This window comes from Mycena indigotica, assembly GCF_014461135.1.
Source record: "Mycena indigotica strain 171206Taipei chromosome Unknown Mind.scaff0013, whole genome shotgun sequence".
NCBI classification, from domain to species: domain Eukaryota; kingdom Fungi; phylum Basidiomycota; class Agaricomycetes; order Agaricales; family Mycenaceae; genus Mycena; species Mycena indigotica.
Genome location: NW_023503012.1, coordinates 2,124,040 through 2,145,219, shown reverse-complemented (window position 1 = coordinate 2,145,219; position 21,180 = coordinate 2,124,040). Strand labels below are relative to the sequence as shown.

Genomic DNA, 21,180 nt, shown 5'->3' with positions numbered 1-21,180 from the left:
GGATGGATGTTATGCGGCGCTGGACTCGGAGACGCTCGCATTCAGGTGCGTGGAACTTCTCACATCCCTCTTTCCCCCACGCTGACGATGTCGTAGCTCTACCCATACTATCCAGAGACGCACGATTGCAAGCCGCACCTCTCCGTCGTCGCGGTGCCTGCTACTAGCGCTCTTCAACGGCATCTTCCTCGTCAACTACCCCACGGCATCTTTTCCCAGCAGCGGGTGCCATTTTTTTAGCCTCTTGGCTTGCACGCGCTGGTCAGGCTTAGTTGTCGGGCTGCCGTTATAATTACCCACTATCAAGAAGCTAGAAGGGCCACGGCAAGAAACATCCGCCTCGCTGACATCTCTTTCGACATACCTCCCTCCGTCGGTGCCCGCTCGAATACTCTCGACGACAACGACAACGGCGGCAACAGATAGGCAGGCATTCACCTCTAATGTTCTGTGTCTGTCATGCTAACTGTCTTGTTTCACCTGCTGCTCCCGTGGGAACGACGACGGCCGCGTTAGGCGCAGGCGTGTCGGCGGCGGTGCTTGATTCAACTGTCTAAGCTTTGCCCTGTCTTGCGTTCTAACTGGTTTTTGACTCGCCTTTGCTTTCTATATCGTCAAGATGGAGGCAACTTGGGACCATCTCTCGCACTTGCCTGCCCTGGTTGCCTCGGCGAGGTCCGCGAAGGGCTCTCGAGGCTCGCTTTCACACTTTTTGAGCGGTTCCGAGTTGTGCGATGTCCCGAAGGCGTACTCACACCGCATGCCGTTCAAGCTTCCACTTGAAGCTTGCTGTCCTATCCTCTATCAATTCCGACTGCGCTTTTCAACTGCACTTTGTTCACGATCCTATATGCGTGTTCAATGCACAGTAGGGGCCTATCCAGGTCTGAGCTGATTTTTGTCCGCATTGCAACTTGAATCGGCCGGCCTTAGAATGTTCTGGGATGGAGCAATGGGCCCGGGAGCCCCCCACCCGCTCGTCTGTCTCCAATTTCTTGCGCTCTCTCTGGCTGCACAACTTGACTGCCGGCGCACGGAACAAGCACTTGCACTCCTCGCTGGGCTGTGTTCTCTAAGCTAACGACCGTCTCCGGACTAGTATTGGGCCCTGGCGCACACGCACCTGCCACGCCGCCGTCTCTACAAGTGTTCAATCTGCAGCAGGTACCTGACAAAATATTGATGTCGGCAGGGTGTTTCTTTTTCCATGCGGCCGCTGAACTTGAATGAACTCAGCTGCTGGCGCGGGTCATCCAAATGCAGCGTGCTCCGGCGGCGTCCTCACTCGTTCTCACCGGCCGCGGCGGCTCTCATCGACCCAACGGGCAATATGCCCTCCGTGTGCGGGTCCCCGGCTCCCGCGCGGGAGATAGGGCAGTGAGTAGTTGTCGTGTGAGTCTACGTACTACTGACCGTCTCCAGCAACACGTGTGCGCCATCTGGGCTGACGACGGAAGGCAGAACTCGAGGAGCACCTGGTTCGACCCAAGCACGTGCCCTGCTGGGAGCCGGGGACGGTGTCATGCTTTTTACCCCCACGGAAACAGCGCGAAGCAAAAGCACAGTCACCGGATACAGCTCCTGCACAGGGAGTCTTATCTTTCGGCGCGCAAGTCCTTTCCATCGCGGTATATTCACAACTCAAGAGAAACCAAAGTGACTATGGCTATGGCTATGCATGCACGTCTACTGAATCAGCTCGCGTCTCGGGCTTTGGCTCGTTGCCCTGCTTCTCATCAGCGGGGTCAGCGACGGCGGGACTTACAGCAGGGGCGGGCGCATCGGCGGCGGCGGCGGGTGGCTGGGCAGCACACTCAGCGCCAACGGCGAGGAGAGATGGGATGAAGGGGAAGGGGACGGACAGCAGCGCCAGCGGCTCCAGCAGCGTTGTTGGCAGCACCGGTACCTTCAGCACCAGCGGCTCTGGCACCAGCAGCGCCTTCAGCAGCCGCAGCTCCAGAGGCCTATGATGTCATCAGCAATGCAAGCCAGAAAGAAAAGAAGACCACGTACACCAGCATTGGCGTTGGCGTTGGCGTTGGCGTTACCAGCGTTCCCAGCGGCGCCGGCCTAGGCACAAAAAAAACTTTTTGTATATAAAAGATTTGGGCCTTATATGGGTGTAAAGACATTGAAAATATAGTGTATACACTCTAGTTTCTATAGCTCACAACTCTCATACTTATATCTATATACTTTCATGCCCAAGAGCTTGGATAGCCCACTCTGTCATAGGCCCATCACCAGGTAATTGATGAGAGATGAACATGTTGAAGGGTTCATATGGCCTGCCATGTGTATTTGAAGGCTTCAGGTACATACATACCTACACATACTGTACTATTTCATTCAATTCTGCGGGCCTGTGACCTGTGACACATGTGGCAGAAATGTGCAATTCAGCCAAAGGCTGAATTTGGTGTGACCTCCTGCCTTATATAGAAGTTCTGCGCGCCGTAGGCGCAAAATCTTTTCAGAAATTACCATTTTGGGACGGTTTGGGACCGAAGAAACTTGCTGTGACCTGTGACAGGCAGAAAATTTTCGGCCAAAAAAGTCAATGTGACCGTGACAGGACTAATTGATTGAAATACTACAGTATACACATACACATGTATAAAAACTTTTGCAAAAAAAAGTTTCACAAAGATTGAATTTTTATCCCATTTTTTGATCGCATCAGTGGTCACATGATCTTGAGAATATATTACCATATATGGCAGGAGAGGGAGGGGGGGGGTCCCCAGAGGGTCAGAAAAAAACTTTCCGACCCTATATCCATGTTTCGAATGTTGAACCCCCCTTGGATGCAATGGCATGTTGACTATCGTGATGCTGATATCGATACCCGTTCTGTTGAAGGCTTGAAGACATCAGTGCTTTTCTCAACAAAATGATGCTACTCACGTCAACACGCTGTTTAGACACCAAACAAGAACACAGAACAGCCTGAGTGCGATTGGCAATTAGCCAAGTGAAACGCGAATAGATCAGACAAACGACGACAGGCGGCAGGAACGTAAGTAACTCCGGTAGATTTAAACAGCGAGTTAATGGCTTGCCGAAGCAACATGCTTCGGAAGCATCTACATACAAATCTATCAGCGCTAGCATGAGACAAGATATCAGCAACACTTCCACTGGGGCAGATATATTTCGCCGCCCTCTGCCGCCCACCAGCCGCCCACCGCCGCGTCACTTACCCTTAGTGCCGCCCACCTCTGTCATGCTGCCGCGGCAGTCACATGCGTGGGTGGGCGGCGGGTGGGCGGCGAAGTACCTGAAATATACCATTCATGTATTCCGCCACCCACCTAGGCGGCTATTGGGTGTTGTACCGCTCCCCGCCACCCACCCTTCTACCTAGCGATGCTCAGGTCCGGTTCTCGGCCACTTTTGGCTGAACCGAGAACCCCGGGTTCGGTTCAAAATCAGGATTTCCCGAACCTGAACGCCGAACCTCGGTCCGAACCGGCCTCTGAACCGGCTTTTTCGGCCTAATTTGGCTGAACCCGGCCGAACTTGGGCCTCAGTTCAGTTCAAAACCGGGGTTGGCCGAACCTGAACCCCGAACCTGGGTTCAGTCCGGTCCGGTTCGGGTTCAGACCGACTTTCCGAACCGGACCTGCCCATCACTACTTCTACCCCAAGTGTTCAATCCGCTGGCAAAGTCAGCGTCGACGTCATGTCACGTCATGACAGGTCACATCAATAACACTTGACATCAATGTTGCCTTCTCCCTCGACTCCCTTCGTTCGAGAATCACTTCTCATTGGCCGCAAACTGACTACATACAATGAAGCACCATCAAATCCTGGACTGAACGAACTGCCCAAACCGTGCAGTGCGCAACATTTGCTTGACGGGTATCAACTCATCATCGGACGGCATACTGGCACGTTTTCGCTTTGGCTCGCGCGCAAGATTCACCTTCTGGGGCCAGGGGCAAGGGGTATGCGTGCATGAAATCCCCGATATTGGGTCGGAAAAGTGGATTAAGGGCCACTAGACACTCCCCTCCCTGTGTGACGTCACACCACATGATTGCACGTGATGTCCCAAAAAGGGAATTCCTTGATGGGCACCAGAAACGGGCGAGAATCTTGTACTACTAATTTTTTCTATATATAGTGTCCCTTCTTGTGCCCTTCACCCACACTCACCCTGCAGACATCATCACAAATCAATTTTAGTTATGACATTGCTATTGCAGGTGTGACTGGGGTGTGACACGGCCATGTCATCACCACCCAAATAGGAAATTGTCATCAAAATGCCTCAGAACAACACCAGAATCTGCAATTGAAGCATAGCTTTGCCAACAGCCATTACTCTGCGTCGTCGTTCTTTCCCGGTGATAATGACTACCTTGGGATCTTGAAGCTGCTCCAGCAGCTGCTTCATGGCCTCCTCTAGCTCAGGTGTGGAATTCAAGGGTACGCTTTCCAACCAGTCACTGATTCTCTGATCCCGGGCACTTCCAGGTCGATTCTCGAAGTATTCCGTATAGGACCGAACAACTGGATGCTCGGGTGGGAAGCGACGAAGAAGGTCTGCCAGCTGGGGTAGTGCGGCGGCAAAGACAGCCCGAAGGCGCTGCTGGGCAGCGACAAAGGCTGTGCTCCAGTAAGCTGGTTCCGAGAAGCAGCATATCTAAGGTCAGTTGTTATATATAACCTTGCTGTTGCGAGCAGCTGATTCAACATACCTGCTCAGGCTTTACGCGATGTCCTATTATTGCTTTGCACATCTCGTGGGACATCGTAGTGGACATTGGAGGAATGAACATCCTCCGCGCCCACGCGTCTTGCAGCTCCGGCTACACAAGTCCGTCAATGTATCGGAAGCGGCATTGTCGCGGTGCCTGCTCGGATAATGCATTCCTCACTCTCGCAGGGTACCATTGGACTGATTCGTCACTCCATGGAACCCCTTGCAGAGGAGCGGGAAGAAGTACGACCTCATTGCGATAAGACCTGGTTTTAAGTGAGTAAACTAGATTATTCCATCGAAAAAAAAGGAACCATTTCCAGCATACCCCACATTTCCATTTTAGGCCCAGAAAAGGGCCAGATTATTTTATTTTTATTTCTAACCTATTTTATCTTTGTACATATTTTCCCGGAAACCCTCTCCCCAATAGCTGATACAGCCCCTCAATGCCTTTTCTGGCGTCGAGACACTGACTCAGCCGCCTCAACGCCAGAAAAGGCGTCGAAACAGCTTGCCCCCCACCAAAAGTCCATCGCCCTCCCCCTCGCTCGAATCCCCCCGCCAAACCCCCCATCTTCCCATCCGTACCCCGGAGTAGACTCCGGTTGGAACGGGGCGCAGCATTGTTGCGCTGAGGAAAGTTGGGGGAGGAATTGTTGGAAATTTTGGAGAGCGCGAATCATAGCGCGTTGAAGATCACGGCCCGGAGAGCCAGCTCGAGGGACTCCGGCACCACAACCTCCACCAGGTGGTCCACCACCTCCACCTCCACCTCCTCCGCCTCCTCCGCCACCACCACCACTAGGAGGACCCCAGAATGGATTTCCAGATCCACCAGGGCCGCCACCAGGACCACCAGGACCACCACCACCAGGAGGTCCACCTCCAGGGAAACCAGGAGGGGTCGTAGATCGACTAGTAGGCAAAGTCAAGAACGGACTCAGCTTGCCACTAAGAGTCGGAGAGGGGTTGCGGTTTGGTTGACCTTGACCGGAATCATTTCCGTTTCCGGACCTTGAGCAGGGCTCATTGGCCTGCTGAAAGCGTGCCGATACATCGGAATGGACTCGCTTTCTTCTTTGATGTCGTGAAGGCATGTGGGAGTGAGGAGTCGGTAACGAAAAGTAGAAGAGACGGGAGGGGAACTGACGCTAGAAAAACGACCCGTGTTTGGATGCGGAGTTGTTGGCATAGGAATAGAATAGTACTTGGATCAGGATCCTGTGGAGACATAACAAAACCAGGCCGGAAAGGGTTGGTCGTGCCAGTAGGTGTCCGAGGAACGGGAATAGGAACTGAAGTGACAGGAGCACCAGCGTTTGAGAGGAACCATTTGTTCGTAGAAGCGGGATGAACGCCGTTGACCAGTATTGGCGGGGTCAATGTTGTCGGAAGAGAGGCGTACGTTTGACATGGTCAAAAGGAAGTGAGTTTGTAAATACTGTTCAGTGTCGTGGTCGACCAAAGGACCGGAGTCGGAGTCGGAGTCGGAAACGGAATCGAAGTCAGAGAGCACTTGGGGCGGAACACCACAGAAGGATGTTTGGGTGACCGGGGCTTCCAGTTGACCAAGACAAGACAAGAAGAGAAGAGCAGAGTCGAGACGACGCTGGGAGATAGAAACCAGCAACGTTAATTTACAAACTGAAGTACATGACAATACATCCAAGTATTTATAGTGCGAGAAGTAACGGAAATGGAATAAGGTATAACAAAGTAAGTAACGAGATTAAAACAAAGTCAAGTAAAGTAGAAGAGGAGTTGCATACGAGGAATAAGGCATAGATGATTGCATAGATCATAAGTCGGGGTAATTGGAAACACTCAGTAAATCTTCATTGCGTAAAAACCAAATACCGGAGTCGATATCGGAGACGGATTGCCGGAGTCGGCACGGATATAACAGAAATGATGAACATTGACTTTGACCATTTCCAAATGTCTGTGGGGTCGAACAGACCCCACCAATGCGACACGAGTTGCGGCCACAGACGGAGCTAGCTGTTGTCCATGAGGATATCCTTGCGTCATCGTCCGGCGCCCTGCAGACATGTCCGCCCCAGGGACCGGAAGTTTGAAAAGCTAAAAATGGCAGCACCCGAGTAATACACAACCCAAGTGTCTGCGGGGTTGAACGGACCCCTTCACAACACAGACATAGAATGGTGGCGCCAGGAAGAGGGGCACACACTTCCTGGTGTATAGACCCATATGCCTATCTATCTGCTGTCGGTTGTCCATAGGTAAAAAAAAATGAATATTGAACACCAAGTGCCCGTGGGGTCAAATGCACCCCGCTGCGACATGACCGCACTAAGCAAACACAATGGTCTGCATGACTGTAGTATTGTCCAGCAAGTATCCATTTACCAGATGATGGGGTGTTTTTTTTAAAAAAGGCCCTCTTGTACAAGTCTGATCATTTTTAAAAAATATCTGTAATTATAGTAAAGAGTTTTTAAAAAGATTCACCTGTGCTGTCACAGTGAGCAAGGAATGCTTAATCCATTAGACACGATGCCATCAATATTTAATTATTGAATTTCTTCACGATCAACACGCAGATCTGCCAAATAGCCTGAGGTCTCCACATCATCCTCTCAGCACTACCTAAAAACAACTGAAACCTCTGCAACTACCTGCACAGTTGTTCCTAACAGGGGGTAGACCAGCGCTTGCCCCCCTCATCTTATCCCTCTACTCTTCGTACTGGCCCAACAAGTAGTGTTGTATACTCGGAGGGAAGTGTGGTCTCATAGCACGCCACACAATAATTAAGTTGCTTCCCTTGGTGCAGTGAGAAGCATGCCGTCGCCCTGCATCAGCCCTTACCCATAGCTCCTTCTGTGCACAGTCAGCCATTCTTGTGCTCGCTAAACTGCCATCTATCAACAACATGGTGACCATTGACACCACATGTTCCGCAGATGTCCCAGCCTGTCGCTGTTGACAGCCCACCCCCCACGCTCGCTGTGCTCAACGACATTAAACATAGCAAGCTGGTTCGTTTAATATAGGACCAGGTGTATTAGTTACATATTATGTAATAGAGCCTTTCAAATGTCTTCTCAACCGAGTTGTAGCAGGTGAAAATCAGCCAGGAAGACATAATCCATGATTTCCTCTAAATAAATCCATTACTATCTTTAGGCACTTGTCCTGCCACCCTGTTGCATGCTGTGGTTCAGTTTTAAGCCGGCTTGTTTCTTTCTTACATAGCAGCTTTGTAACTGCGGCTCCCTTTCTCAGGTACAATGATAAGGTGATTGGTCAGCCAAGCCTTGAAACGTTCTCTAAGTCATTAATTAGCTAGCATATGAGCATAAAAAAGAGGACACATACTCTGTAGCCTGAAGATTAACTATCTTCTGATAGTGCTCCATCTGCGTTATTTCCTCAGAAGGTTCCTTCAAAAACTTGTCGAGATGATCTATCTCAGATTGCAGCCACTCTTAAAAGACGTCTCAACTTGTAATGTCCAAGGTCTTCATAGTTTCAAGCAGGGCTTATTCTGTAGCAAGAATCTCTAGTGCGTGGCGATATTTGCTTACCAAAGTAGGGGCTGTAAAGGATTTAGATTGGGCATCACTTAGCAAAGAATTTCTTATAGAGGTTTGCATATATCATGGTTCGGGTCGGGCCGACGGGCCCTATACGGCCCATTGGGCCCTTACCACCCTTAGAGCCCTAGGGCTTGACAAGCCCTCATATATTCACAAGCTCAAAGTACTGAGCAACAACACTAATATCCCAGAGAAGGGACATAATCACGGATCGCGCTTTAGTCAGCCATCAAGCCATCATGACCCGCCATCAGGGATCATGATGCGCCGCTGGACGCCCTTGACAGCAAACCCAATCGGCCCCAGACAACTACAGGGATCAGGAGAGAGCTCCTTACTGTTGCATTGCTAAACACTTCTTAGTGTCGACTTTGGCATGGCTCCTTTCCAGAGGAATGGTCCCTGGGCTCCTAGCGGAGCAACCAGGGACGACCAGAGACAGCCCCTTCTCCATTCTGATTGACCCTCAGCAGGCCCGATCGGCCCCTAGCACCCACAGTATATAAAGACTAGAGTATTACTCCTGTACCTTAGGTTTAGCATTGAAGTCTTTTTTTTGAACCCTACTCCGGCCTGGTCCCCTCAAGTGGGGTTGCTACGACCATACCCCAGGAAAGGGGCGTCTAGACAACTTCCAATGTGCCAGGCTAGCTTGCCTCATTGGCCCTTGGTTGGGCTGGACAGCCCAGGCTCTTACTTCTTGCTTGCTCTCTGGCTTCAAACCTTGGGTTCCCCTAGTACGGGGCAATAGGAGGGTGCGGGCCCAAGTGGGCCCGTATGTCACGCGTCACACCGGGCCGTTGCACGGTCTCCGGGAGCCCCAACAGATCATTCCTCCAGGTTAGGAGATGAGTTACTCCTTGGACTGGCAACCCTCCTCAAGCGCTCCAGGGGTCTCAGGCCCGCAGCCCCTGTTGCGGGGCAACTCCCCTCGACCCCCTAAACCGTCGGGCATGACCGCGTAACGGCAGCAATTAACTTCAGTCCAAATGCTTGGACTTTCAAACACAGGGATCTTTTAGCACAAACACAGGGAAAATTCAAAACTTTCTTTTCCCATTAAAAGATGAATTTAATGTAAACATTTTAATTCTTCTTTCTATAGGGAAGAAAGATCATATATCTGAATGAGCATAAATAGTTGCTTTTCAAAGATATTTCCCTTGTATGGAAAGGACCTGTTTCAGGAAAAACTGAAATGTCAATTGAAAGTTCATCTTTTCAATACAGATTTGTATACCTATTTCTTTGTCGCAGAAAGGAAATATTTTTATTTTTTTCACAAAAAAGCTATTTATATTCATGTTTTCATGTCAATGAAAATAAGATCTTTATATCTTTTGCAGAAAGGACATCATTTGTTTCCCCTTTCATACAAGAACAAAGAGCATCTTTCTGAAAAAGTCAGAAAGATGATGTTTCCTTACCCCTTTCATGCAATCAAAAAGCACATCTTTCTCTTTGTCTTGAAAGATGTTCTTTCTATCTGCTAACAAAGGTGCATATAAAAAAGACCTTTCTAAAAATGGCAGAAATATCGTCTTTTATACCACAAATAAAGAGGAATATAAACCACATATTTTTGAAATGAGTAAAAATATATTCTTTATAGTACACAGAAAGGGGTATTCAAAGCCATATGGAAAGGTTAGCTTTTCAATAACTTTTCCATCCCTGTGAAAGATATTCTTTTTGTTCTTACAGAAAGCTTGATAAAGAAGAGTCATTTATGAAATAATGAATATATCATATTTCTTGGTTGAGGAAACATGTATCTAAATATGTACATTCAATACATGTTTAAAAGGGGAAAAGAAATTTTTAAATTTCCCGTGTGAAATATACATTTGGCCAGGGGCCAAACTTGGTATGTGATGTCCTGCCTTATACTATACGAAAGTTATGCATGAAATAGGGGGTAGGAATCTCTTCTGGAGATTGCCAGTTTGGGATTGGAACCAAGATTAGAAGCAGAGAAATTTGCTGCGATCTGTGCACAGGAAGAAAGTTTCTGTATGGGATGAACTGAGCAAAATAGTATGGTAGGTCAAGGTTGAGCAGCCCTGAGAATGCTCCCAGCAGTAGTGTGTTGTCATCACATATGGGAGTGCCTGTTCAGACCAGGGGAATGTGTAGCGTTGACGAGAAATTTGGATTTTGTAACCCTTGTACATCAAATTTTTGTTTGTTGCATAAAAATTTCCTTTGCTGTATGTGCTACAATAGGTCCTAGCTAAATTTGCTGCGAGCTGTGACTGGGACAGGCAGAGAATTTTCGGCCAGGATTCATTATCAGTGAAAATAGTATGGTTGGAGCAGCCCAAGCATGCTCCCATCAATAGCGCAGTGTTATCGAGCCAAATTCCAGGCAAAACCTATATATTTGAATGTCGCGCTGAAGGGCACAGTCTTGGACAATTTCCAGGGCCAGCCAAGTGGCTCAGTGAAGCGATAGATGTCTTCTAGAGTGTAGGGGTAGTGTCCAGTGAATTAAGGATTTGCTGAGTCTGTTTGAAGGTATCGAAAGAAGCAGAAGTCGTCGACCCATTTTTTGAGAGGGCCAATGTTGTTAGATGTAAGAAGCGCGGCCATTGCGTCGGCGATCCTTCCGAATACGCCTGGAGAGCTTGAGGGACCGAAAGGAGCACAGTGGTCGATGTAGCACTTGTCTTTCCACGAGACCACGAAGAATTGCTGCTCTGATGGGTGAATAGGGACTCTTCGAAAGGCGGCGTCAACATCTAAAGTTGCCGCTTGAGTATGTGGAGGTGCGTCCATGACCATGAGCAGCATTTCCGAAAAGGTTCCCCAGTCGCAAGGAAAATCGTCCGAATCGATGGTCGAGTTTATTGATGAAATTTCCGGATTATCATAGGGAAATGAAAAGTCTTGAACCATTCGCCATTTGTTTGGCTCTCCGGCCTTTGGGACAACACCAAGAGGAGAGGATCGGACTGGTCCAATAATTGCTTCCAAACGCCCAACATCAAAGGGACCAGAATAACGGTGGGCAACGAGCTCTGTTCGGATATACTCGTCAATTATAGTAGGGTGTTCAAGTGCAGTACGACGATTAGGAGGAATGAATGATGAAGTTAAGTCCATGTGAATGCCAAAACGAAAGCCTTCTCGAATACCTCGGGGGAATATCGTAAAATTTATCGTACAGCTTTGCAGCATGAAGTTCGGCCTCCCAATGCTCAGGGTTAAACGGGGTGACGACCGGGAGGAAGTCAGACCGCACGGCATTGTTGGGCTGAGTGATCTTCGGAGCCGCAAAGGGAGCAGGCATGACGCCCGAGATGGCAAGGGGGAGGTGTGGTACATCCTTTCTGACCATTGAAATTGAAGCAGTATCGTTGTCCGGACTTGTCGGTGCGAATACCGGTCTGCCGATCGAGTCCGAGAAAGGTAGGGTTTCCTCGAGAGGTTTTCGTTTCGTGACAGTCGGCAGCGCGATGGCCAGGTTCTCGAGAGCCGCACTTGAAGCAGCGAAATCGAATGCGGTTAGTGGTGGGGCTCGGGCCGTTTGGTGTAGGGGAAAAGGAGCGTGTTTCAGCGCCACGAAACGAACGGTTTCGGGATGGGGTGGAGCTATAACGAGATTCGTATGGGTGGAAGGACGAGGTGGGTTGTCTCAACACTCTTTTGCCACTCTCCGAAGTCGAATTTGACGGTTAGGAAGCGACGGCGAAGCTCAGCGTCGTAGGCAGCGAGGACAGGCCAGTGTTCTTCGTGGTTTGGGTAGTCCAAAATACGCTGGTGGTGGATGCAAAGGCGCGGTAAAACCTTTTCCCAAATGGGCAAAGTAGACATGAGGTCGAGAAGACGACGGTAAGCTTGGTGCCAGCGGCCGAGCGAAAGTGTCTTGTCTGCTTCGAAAGAAAGCTCCTTGTTAACAGAGATGAGACTGTCCCCTTCGACCACAAGTTTCCGATCGAGTTCCGAGGACAATGCTGCGGCGCTTCGAGAGCAGTAGTCGTCGGTGAGCAATGAGAGAGGAGGAAGTTCGCCACGTTTAATTCGTTTGACGAGGGCGGGTGGGGCCGGATATGAGATGTTGTCTATCTGCGCGCCAAGCTCGAATTCGATGGTCAAGGTGGACGTAATGCGGTCGTCAGAGTTGGAGAGGGATAGCTGATTTGGAGTGTTTGCCGCTGGAAGGGCATCAGGATATGCTGGACTTGGAAAGAAGGAGAATTGGAGGAGAGAGACAGCAAAAAAAATTTTGCTTCAAAGATGATCCATGCGAGTGCAGAGGGAATTACGAGAGGAGAGGGCCAAGAGTGGCTGGAATCTGTCTTGGAGACGGATGCAGGATATGGAACTGGCCAGCGAATGCAGCGGGCTTTGTGGAGCGTGGTAAACATGGGACTCGGAGTGGGTCATGAAAAGAAGAAGAGAGATGGAAGGGGAGTGAAGGACAAGAATGACATACCGTGATATTGACGAAGCAGGTCATTTAATTGGTCTTTGGTCAGACTGGCCAGCAATGCTCTGGTGGCTGCGTCTTCGTCATCTCCCATGTCCTCCACGCCTAACGGCCTTCTGAAAGCTCCCGAACCAATCCCGCCATCTCCAGAGTTCGCTACATCTTCCAGCTCAGCAGCCTTCTCTGCCGCTAGTTCTGCTGCGAAAGCCTGTTGTGCCCTCGCTGGAACCAGGCGGGTCCATGCAGGCTGAGTGATGATAAGGTCCATGTTGTCTTCAATATAGTCGCCGACTGCTGAACACAGTTCTTCGCGGGATGGGTTTGGTGGTGTGCGAATATGGAAGTGTTGGATGAATCGGAGGAGTTCCCGCTTGTCTAGAGATTTGTAGGTCTTGTTGAAATGAGGAATTGCATCCATTGAGTAAAGGATTGACGCGTTGAAAGAGTGGAAGGATGGTGGCCGTGTGCGAGTGGCCAGGCACAGCTTACTTCAGCAGTCACACTCGCATCACGTCACTCAGCCCAAGACAGCAGACTTCATTCGCAAGCTCACAAGTCTTTCATTGTTATCGAGCAGCCCTGAGAATGCTCCCAGCAGTAGTGTGTTGTCATCACATATGGGAGTGCCTGTTCAGACCAGGGGGTGTGGGTATGCTTTGCAAGCAATTGTGTTTTGTAGCCCTTGGTGATCTATGTTTATTTCTTGGTTGTCACTTCCCTGCCATGGTGGTGGTGCAAGGGTATAGGGCCGAGCGATGGGCCGATGGCACACTGCGCGGGCCCCGCGTCCGTTCGCGGCGGGCCGGGGGCGTTCTGTATTCTGCCTTGAATTTTTAGTGGGCCGGACCGCGCCGCGCGGGCCGGCGCGCGGCCGGGCGGTGACGTAGCCTGATGGCGTTGCTGGATCAGGGACGTTGACGGTTGACGGTTGTCAGGCGCGCGGGATCCGGCGTCGCGCGGTCCTTGGCCTTGGGCCCGGGGCATCGATGGTGTCGGTGGGGGATTGGATTGGAAGTGGAGGTGGTGTAGGTGGGGAGCGCCCGCGGGCGGCACTGTCGCGAGCGGTGGGACGGCGTCTGTGGAGATGACGATCGGGTGGGCCGGCAACCGGGACCGGGGATCAGGGATCGGGGAAAGAAGCGGTACGCATCGCATGGCGCATGTGCTGTATTGCCTCACGCCCACGCCTACGCCCAGCAGGCTTGTCTCCCCACCACCACCACCTCCCTTCTCCTCCGTTTCCTTCTTCGCTGCTCCCGCGCCAGCCGCGCGAGCCTTCGTTATTTGCCATCGTCCATTCGCTGGCCGTCTATCCCGTTCCTCTTTCCTCTATTCTTCTCACGACCCCCACAATGAAGCTCGCCCTTACCCTGCTCGTCGGCGCCGCAGTCGTCTCCGCCGTCCCCGCCCCGGTCAAACGGGGGGTGAACTGCCCCGGCGCGGACAAGGACGGCGCGCGGCTGGCGACGAGCGACACGAGCCGGGACACGCTTGGGAACGTCTTCGCGGTGTGCACGTACTCTGGCGCGGGGCCGTGCACGTACTTCTCTGTGCGTCCCTCTTGCTGTTTTGTCAAATGGAGGGGGGGCTGATGCAGGGTTGCAGGACGGCTCGTTCTCGTCGGGCTCGAGCCAGTGCCCGAAGGGGCTGCCGCAGGATGCAACAGCCGCGGGCTCGGGCGCTTCTTCTTCCGGGATAGGCAGCCAGTCAGGCGGACAAGGGCAGGCGGGCGCCCAGAAAGGATCCATCTCGTGCGTCTCTTGTCAATCTGCCATCCCCCCTCCCCCCATTGGCCCTCCGTCTGTCGCCTGGTCAACAGAGCGCTGATGCATGACAGGGCCGCCGCCAAGTGCCCCGCGGGCGACAAGGCGGGCAGTTCGCTGGCGTCGTCCAGCGTGAGCGAGGATAATCTGGGCAACGCGCTCGTGCAGTGCGACTACCCCAAGGCGGGCGCGTGCACGTATTTCACGGTGCGTTTCCGTTTTTCTCTACTAGGGAAGGGGAGTGCTGAGGGGATTCTCTGGGTAGGACGGCTCGTTCTCCTCGGGATCTAGCGACTGCCCCGTCGGCGTCAACCAGGCCGGGAACGGCGGGAAGCAGACCACCACTACGTGCGTCATCATCTCCTTCCTATACAATGCCTATAATAACTCTATAATAACTGCTCACACAGCCCCCCGCCCGTGCAAACAACTCCTCCCCCCCCCCCCGCCGCCTCCTCCCGCAACCTCTTCCGCCCCGCCCACCACATCCGCTCCGCCCGCCGAATCGTCCTCCGCCCCGCCCACTACTTCCTCGGCACCACCCGCGGAGTCCTCCGCCCCGCCCGCACCCCCGCCGCCGCTGTCGACCGAGATCCAGTTCACGACCGTGATCGTCCCCGCGCCCACCCCGAGCGACAACGGCGGCGGCGTCGCGAACGCGAAGGGCGGGGACCCCGTGGGCGGGCTGTCCGGCGGCGCGCTCGCGGTAGGCCAAGGGGCAGGGAAGAAGGGGAGTGTGTTGGTGGGGAGTTTGGTTTTGGGGGTGGTGCTTGCGCTGTTGTAGTGTGTGGAGTGGAGTGGTATGGATGGTGGATTGAGGACAATGATACTGGACAATACGTGTTTGTACCTACCGTCATGCAGACGATTGTGTACTGTGTTTGCAGCCGTGTACGTGTCGCGCAGGGGTGTGTTCGACCCCGCGGACACTTATGTCGTCGAGCGTGAAAATTGGTAGCTTTGTTTTACTTGCAACGAGAAAGATAATCTTCCAGTCCTACTTAAGCCCTGTGTAGTATGTATGCGGTGTACCTGTCCGCGGGGGCGGCACTCAGATGGACAGTGGACGACACATACGTGTTTGTACCGATACACACCCGGGCGCTCGTGTCTGCTCAGCGCTCAGCCATGGTGCGCTTGTGTCGCGCAGGGGTGCGTTCGATCCCGGCGGCACTTGGAACGGCCTTGCGGATCACTTTTTTTCCCCCTTAGGCCGCGCAACGCGGACGAGGGACAGCGTGACAGATATTGTCTATACTCCTCGTACGGATGCCCCCGTTATTCCGGTCATGTCGCACCGGCACCGTGGCGGTCCAGGTGGGGTGTGTTCGATCGACCCCGTGGGCATTTGGGATTTGATCATGATGGAGTCGACGTCTTTTTTTCCACAGGGCACGCCCTTGTGTCCGGGGTCCGTGCCGTCTATGTGCGACGCCGCCGCCCGCGGACTATGCGCGCTCATACCTCCTGCCATGCAGACGACTGTGTACTGTGTTTGCGGCCGTGTCGCGTGTCGCGGCGGGGTGCGTTCGACGGGCCCGGAGGCACTTATCATAAGGGCAAAAATATTTCGCCGCTTCTGGGGTGGGCGGCTCGGAGGCGGCTGGTGGGCGGCTCCACGAATGTTCTGTAGACAATATCTTTGTAAGTACTTCACATAATGACAACATTCTTGGGGCGTTCGATAGCCCCCGACGAGCCCCTTTCGAACGCGCCACCGAGCGGCTCGAACGGTGGCTTCGTTGTCGAGCATCGCCCTTGGACTTTTTGGGTGGGCGGCTCGGACGCGGCGGTGGGCGGCTTTTTGCCTGAATTTCGCCGCCCTCTTTTTGTGGTGGGCGGCTCGTGGCAGTGCTGCCGCGGCTGTGGGCGGCTCTCGCACAACTGAGTGCGGCTCTCGTGTGACAGGGGCAAAAATATTTCGCCGCTCTTAGGGTGGGCGGCTCGGAAGCGGCTGGTAGGCGGCTCTGCGGAAAATGAGTAGACAATATCTTTGTCATTACTTGACATAATAACGACATGCCTGCGCCGTTCGATAGCCCCCGACGAGCCCTTTCGAACGCGCTATCAAGGGGCTCGAATGGTGGCTTCGTCGTCGAGCAATGGCCTTAGACTTTTTGGGTGGGCGGCTCGGACGCGGCGGTAGGCGGCTTTCTGCCTGGTTTTCGCCGCCCTCTTTTTGCGGTGGGCGGCTCGTGGCAGTGCTGCGGCGGCTGTGGGCGGCTCTTGCACAATTGAGCGCGGCTCTTGTGTGACAGAGGGCGGCTCCCACCCAAACCAGGTGGGCGGCGATGAACACGGCCGCCCACCCCAGTAAGCGGCAGCTGCGGCCCCGCTCTCTTCCATTGACCTCACTCCTCGTCACCACAAGGCCGTCGCCTTCATCGCTGGCCACTTCTCCGGGTCGTGAACGCATGTTGCGTTGCCCGGGCCGTCGTCGTCGCCACCATCAACGTTCGCCGGCGGCGTCGACGCTGACAGATGATCCATCGATGATGAGTCATTCTCATCACCGCATCTTGTCTTCGCTCCACCACCTTCACGAGCGTCATTTTGGCTGCCAACAACAACGTCAGTGCCTACAGCACAGGGCCGCCCGCCGCCGCCGCAGCTTGGTGAGCGGCCCGGTGAACCGTGACTAGTGCTCGACGCTTCTCGTCAACAACGCCACCGCGCACTCCTGTTCCTAGCAAAACTCACAACGGAGTCATCCATCTGTGTTCGCTGGTGTCTATGGTTCGGCAAGCTGGCTCTCACCATAATCTATGGCGGCGAATGGTGCGCGGCCCAGTCTGGCAGTGACTCGGAGCAGCTCGGCGAGCAGTGCGCGACGCGGGAAGGGCAACGATGGCTAGTACGCCACTAAGTGGCAGCTGCATCGACCTACGTCCCCGTTGTCACGCGGTGTGGTGTCCAGCGCATATGACCGCCGCGCCGCGCCGTCTTCACCGCACTCGTCCTCGCTGCTGGTTTGGCAACGTGCTCAGCAGGGGAGCAGGCTTCCCTGGTATACGGACTTTCTCGTGCGCGTCAAGTCAAGCTGTGCTGTGGTCGTGTCCACCCGCAATGCAGACCCGGATCTCCGCCTTTGCGCGGCCGCTCCCCTAGGCAACGTCCCGGGCCCCTGGGGACATCCCGAATGGTGGGCGGCAGCATGACGTGGGTTGGGCGGCTAGGTAGGCGGCTTGGAATTGGTGGGCGGCTCGGTGGGCGGCCTGGAATTAGCGAGGGCACGCTTTCTGGGTGAGCGGCGGATACTAAGCGGCAGCTGCATTTTCTTGCATCGACTTACGTCGTCGTCGTTACGACCACCGCGCCTCTTATCCGCGCTCCTCCTCACTGCTGGCTGGGCAACATGATTAGCGGAAGAGGACGCTGCCCAAGCATACAAGCTGTACTGTGGTGGTCTGCTCGCGGCACTGCAGACCCGGATCTGGAGATGGTCTGCTGGCTGACAGGACTCCAAGTCGTAGATGCCACTCGAATCCTAGATGTTCTCAACGAGCGGTGTTCTCGAACGCAACACAGAGAAACTCCCCCGGGGCTTCCTGAATCCTGAACTGCGAGTATCCTTGCGCACCGTCAACGACACCCTCCAAGCTCCCGCGTGCCCACAACCCGCCTGCCATGGACGCAGAGCCCACCGTCTCAGTGTGTGACGCATACCGCACTATGAAAACGGCTACCGGGAAGGCTCGATGGCAACGGCGCAAAAAGCGGCGGCTGCGACTCCCTTGCATCGACCTATGCCCTCGTTCGGAGTCGTCATCGCGCGACGTGGTGTCCAGCTCACATGAATGCTGCGCCCGCCGTCTTCGGCGCGCTCGTCCTCGCTGCTGGTTGGGCGATGTACTGTGGCCGCTTCCACGGGGCCTCAATCATCCTTGGCCCGGGCCCCGGTCTCGTTGGCCCACGACTCCTACTTGGGCCAGCTTCGGCAAAAGACGCTGGCGCTGGGCAGTGGCCCGGACTCGAACAGCCTCGATTAATCGACACGCTTTTGGCGGAATGGAACTGGGCATATGAATGATGAACGGCTTGGTACGGGGCTTGCGGTAGTGTGCGACGGTGCGCGTTAAGCACTGGCAGTTGCTCCCCTCACCAAATTGGTGGTGTCGATGACCTAAAATAGCCACTGTGAAACGAAGACTACAGCTGTTAGAGTAACATCTTCGCTGTTGTGTAGGATATATAAAAGGCTATTTATCCCTCTCAAAATTCCAGATTATTTTTCTGCAAAAATCAGTGCCGCCCACCCTTGCGCGGCTCGGTACAGCAGCGCGCCGCAGGAAGCCAGGGGCCGTGAAAAAGTGCAGTATTACACTGTGGCGTCATTGGGTGCCCTACCCGCTCACAGGCATCCATGTTTAGCGCAGTTTGGATGTCCTGTGGTGACGGAGAGAGGTGGTGAAGACTTTGTGTTGGAGGGCAGCTAACACATTAACTGGTTGAATTCTTCAGTCTTACTGAGCATATTGCTTCAGTAAGAGTCCTATATAACAATATTGTACACCAGTCATATCAATTCCTGGGCTACATACCAAGAGTAAACAATCCCTAGAAAATATTGACATTACTTAGAATGGAAATAGCAGCACAATGACGACAAATTATGTGTTGGGGTCTTCACTACGATGTACAGAACACCCAAGAGTATGCAATCCAACAAAAAACCCAAAACCTTAAAATCGAGCACTTCGCCGCCCACCCTGGGCGGCGCCTCTGGGCGGCACGCTAACATGGCCGCCGCGGCCCTGAAGGCAACAGAGACGACGCCAGCTGTCAGAGTGAGTGTCTGGCACGCAGATCTATCGTCTAGTGCTGCATAACTGCAAGGAATGACACTTGGCGCCAACGCCAGTAGCGTTGATCGACGACGGTGGGCGGCGAAGTACATGATGACGTCAGATCATGTACTTCGCCGCCCACCCGCCGCCCACCTACTGGTGTGACTGCCGCGGCAGCGTGACAAAGGTGGGCGGCGATGGGGCTAGGTGACGCGGCGGTGGGCGGCTGGTGGGCGGCGGAGGGCGGCGAAATATATCTGCCCGTGTGACAGAGGGCGGCTCTCAGCCAAGCGAGGAGGGCGGCGATGAACTTGAACACGGCCGCCCACCCCAGTAAGCGGCAGCTGCGGCGCCGCTCTCTTCCCTCGACCTCACTCCTAGTCACCACAAGGCCGTCGCCTTCGTCGCTGGCCACTTCTCCGGGTCGTGAACGCATGTTGCGTTGCGCTCGCCGTCGTCGTCATCGCCATCAATGTTCGCCGGCGGCGTCGACACTGGCGGCTGACAGATGATGAGTCATCACTGCATCTTGCCTCCGCTCCACCACCATTCCGACATGCCCCCGGCCACGGCCCCCCTGTGACTTCAAGAACCCAACGTCGGTGCCCTCACACAAACCCAAAGCACATGGCCGCCCGCCGCTGCTGCACTGCGCAGCTTCAAGTTGGTACGCGGCTTGATGAGCGGCTCGGCTGCTCCCCGTGCGACTCGCCGGTCGAGGACGGACCCGCATTCTCGACATATCTTGTTACTTCACGCGACTCCCTCCGACTACCTTGGGACATCCCGGCCCGGCCCGCGAGCATCGCCGATCGCGCACCGTCGACTCCACCGTGGCCCTCCGGGCCGTGCATCCTGTGCAACGCTCCGGGTGAGTGGCGATGGACTCTGCAGCTTGGCTCTGCTCCACCACCGCCACGACCACCAAGCGAAAGTGCGCCGCGTGCCGGGCCCGCGTGCGTTTCTGCCTTCACAGGACTTGACCAATGTCTCCAACAACAACCTCGGCAAGGGGGTTCAAGTCTCGAATCATGGATATAGGGTCGGAAAGTTTTTTTCCGACCCCTGGGGACCCCCCCCCCTGCCATATTGGGTAATATGTTCCCACGATTTGCATCATGTGACCACTGATGCGATCAAAAAGTGGGATAAAAAATTCAATCTTTGTGAAACTTTTTTTTGCAAAGATTTTATATATGTGTATATGTATTTGTGTATGTATGTATGTACCTGGAACCTTCAAACACACATAGCAGGCCATATCAACTCTTCAACATGTTCACCTCTCATCAATTACCTGTCCATGGACCTATAACAGAGTGGGCTATCCAAGCTCTTGAGTATGAAAGTATATAGATATAAGTATGAGGGTTGTGAACTATAGAAATTGGAGTGTATACACTATATTTTCAGTGTCTTTACACCCATATAAGGCCCAAATCTTTCATATACAAAAAGTTTTTTTACCCCCCTGGGACCCCCCCTCCCCCCTACCCCATGTGCCTGATAAGGATCTTGAACCCCCTTGAACCTCGGTGCTTGAGGCCCCAAGTTGCATAGCCCAGCTTTCCAGCACCACTATCGCCACCTGCGCTGCGCCTTCATCACATCCTTCTCTGCACAACAATGCCACGCTTGTCCAACAACGTGGTCACTGCAGGAGTTTGGGAATAAACGGTGCCCCTTTCGATCCATTATACACCTAAAATCAGTGTACCAAAAAAAGAAAATTTTTTATACCTCTATTTGCACCCAAAAGAAATTGTTCCAAATTTGCCTGCTTATATGAGAAATAGATGCTATAAACAGACTCAGTTTTGTCCCCCGGTTTGGGGGCAGATTAAACACCCTTTTCTAGACCAGCTTTTGCATCAAAATAGGGACCTAAAAATATGGTCCAGGGCCCTGATATATATCAACA

General features: G+C 53.3%; 1 protein-coding gene across 1 annotated transcript; it reads left to right on the top strand.

The window, feature by feature from the left end:
- Positions 1–13,869: 13,869 nt before the first annotated feature.
- MIND_01284000 (uncharacterized protein) lies at positions 13,870–15,420 on the top strand (the record flags this gene model as incomplete). The annotated part of the gene is made up of 5 exons (XM_037369310.1): positions 13,870–14,259; positions 14,315–14,460; positions 14,547–14,679; positions 14,738–14,820; positions 14,883–15,420. The coding sequence occupies 5 exons, from the start codon at positions 13,870–13,872 to the stop codon at positions 15,418–15,420; spliced, it is 1,290 nt and encodes a 429-aa protein (XP_037214516.1).
- Positions 15,421–21,180: the final 5,760 nt, after the last annotated feature.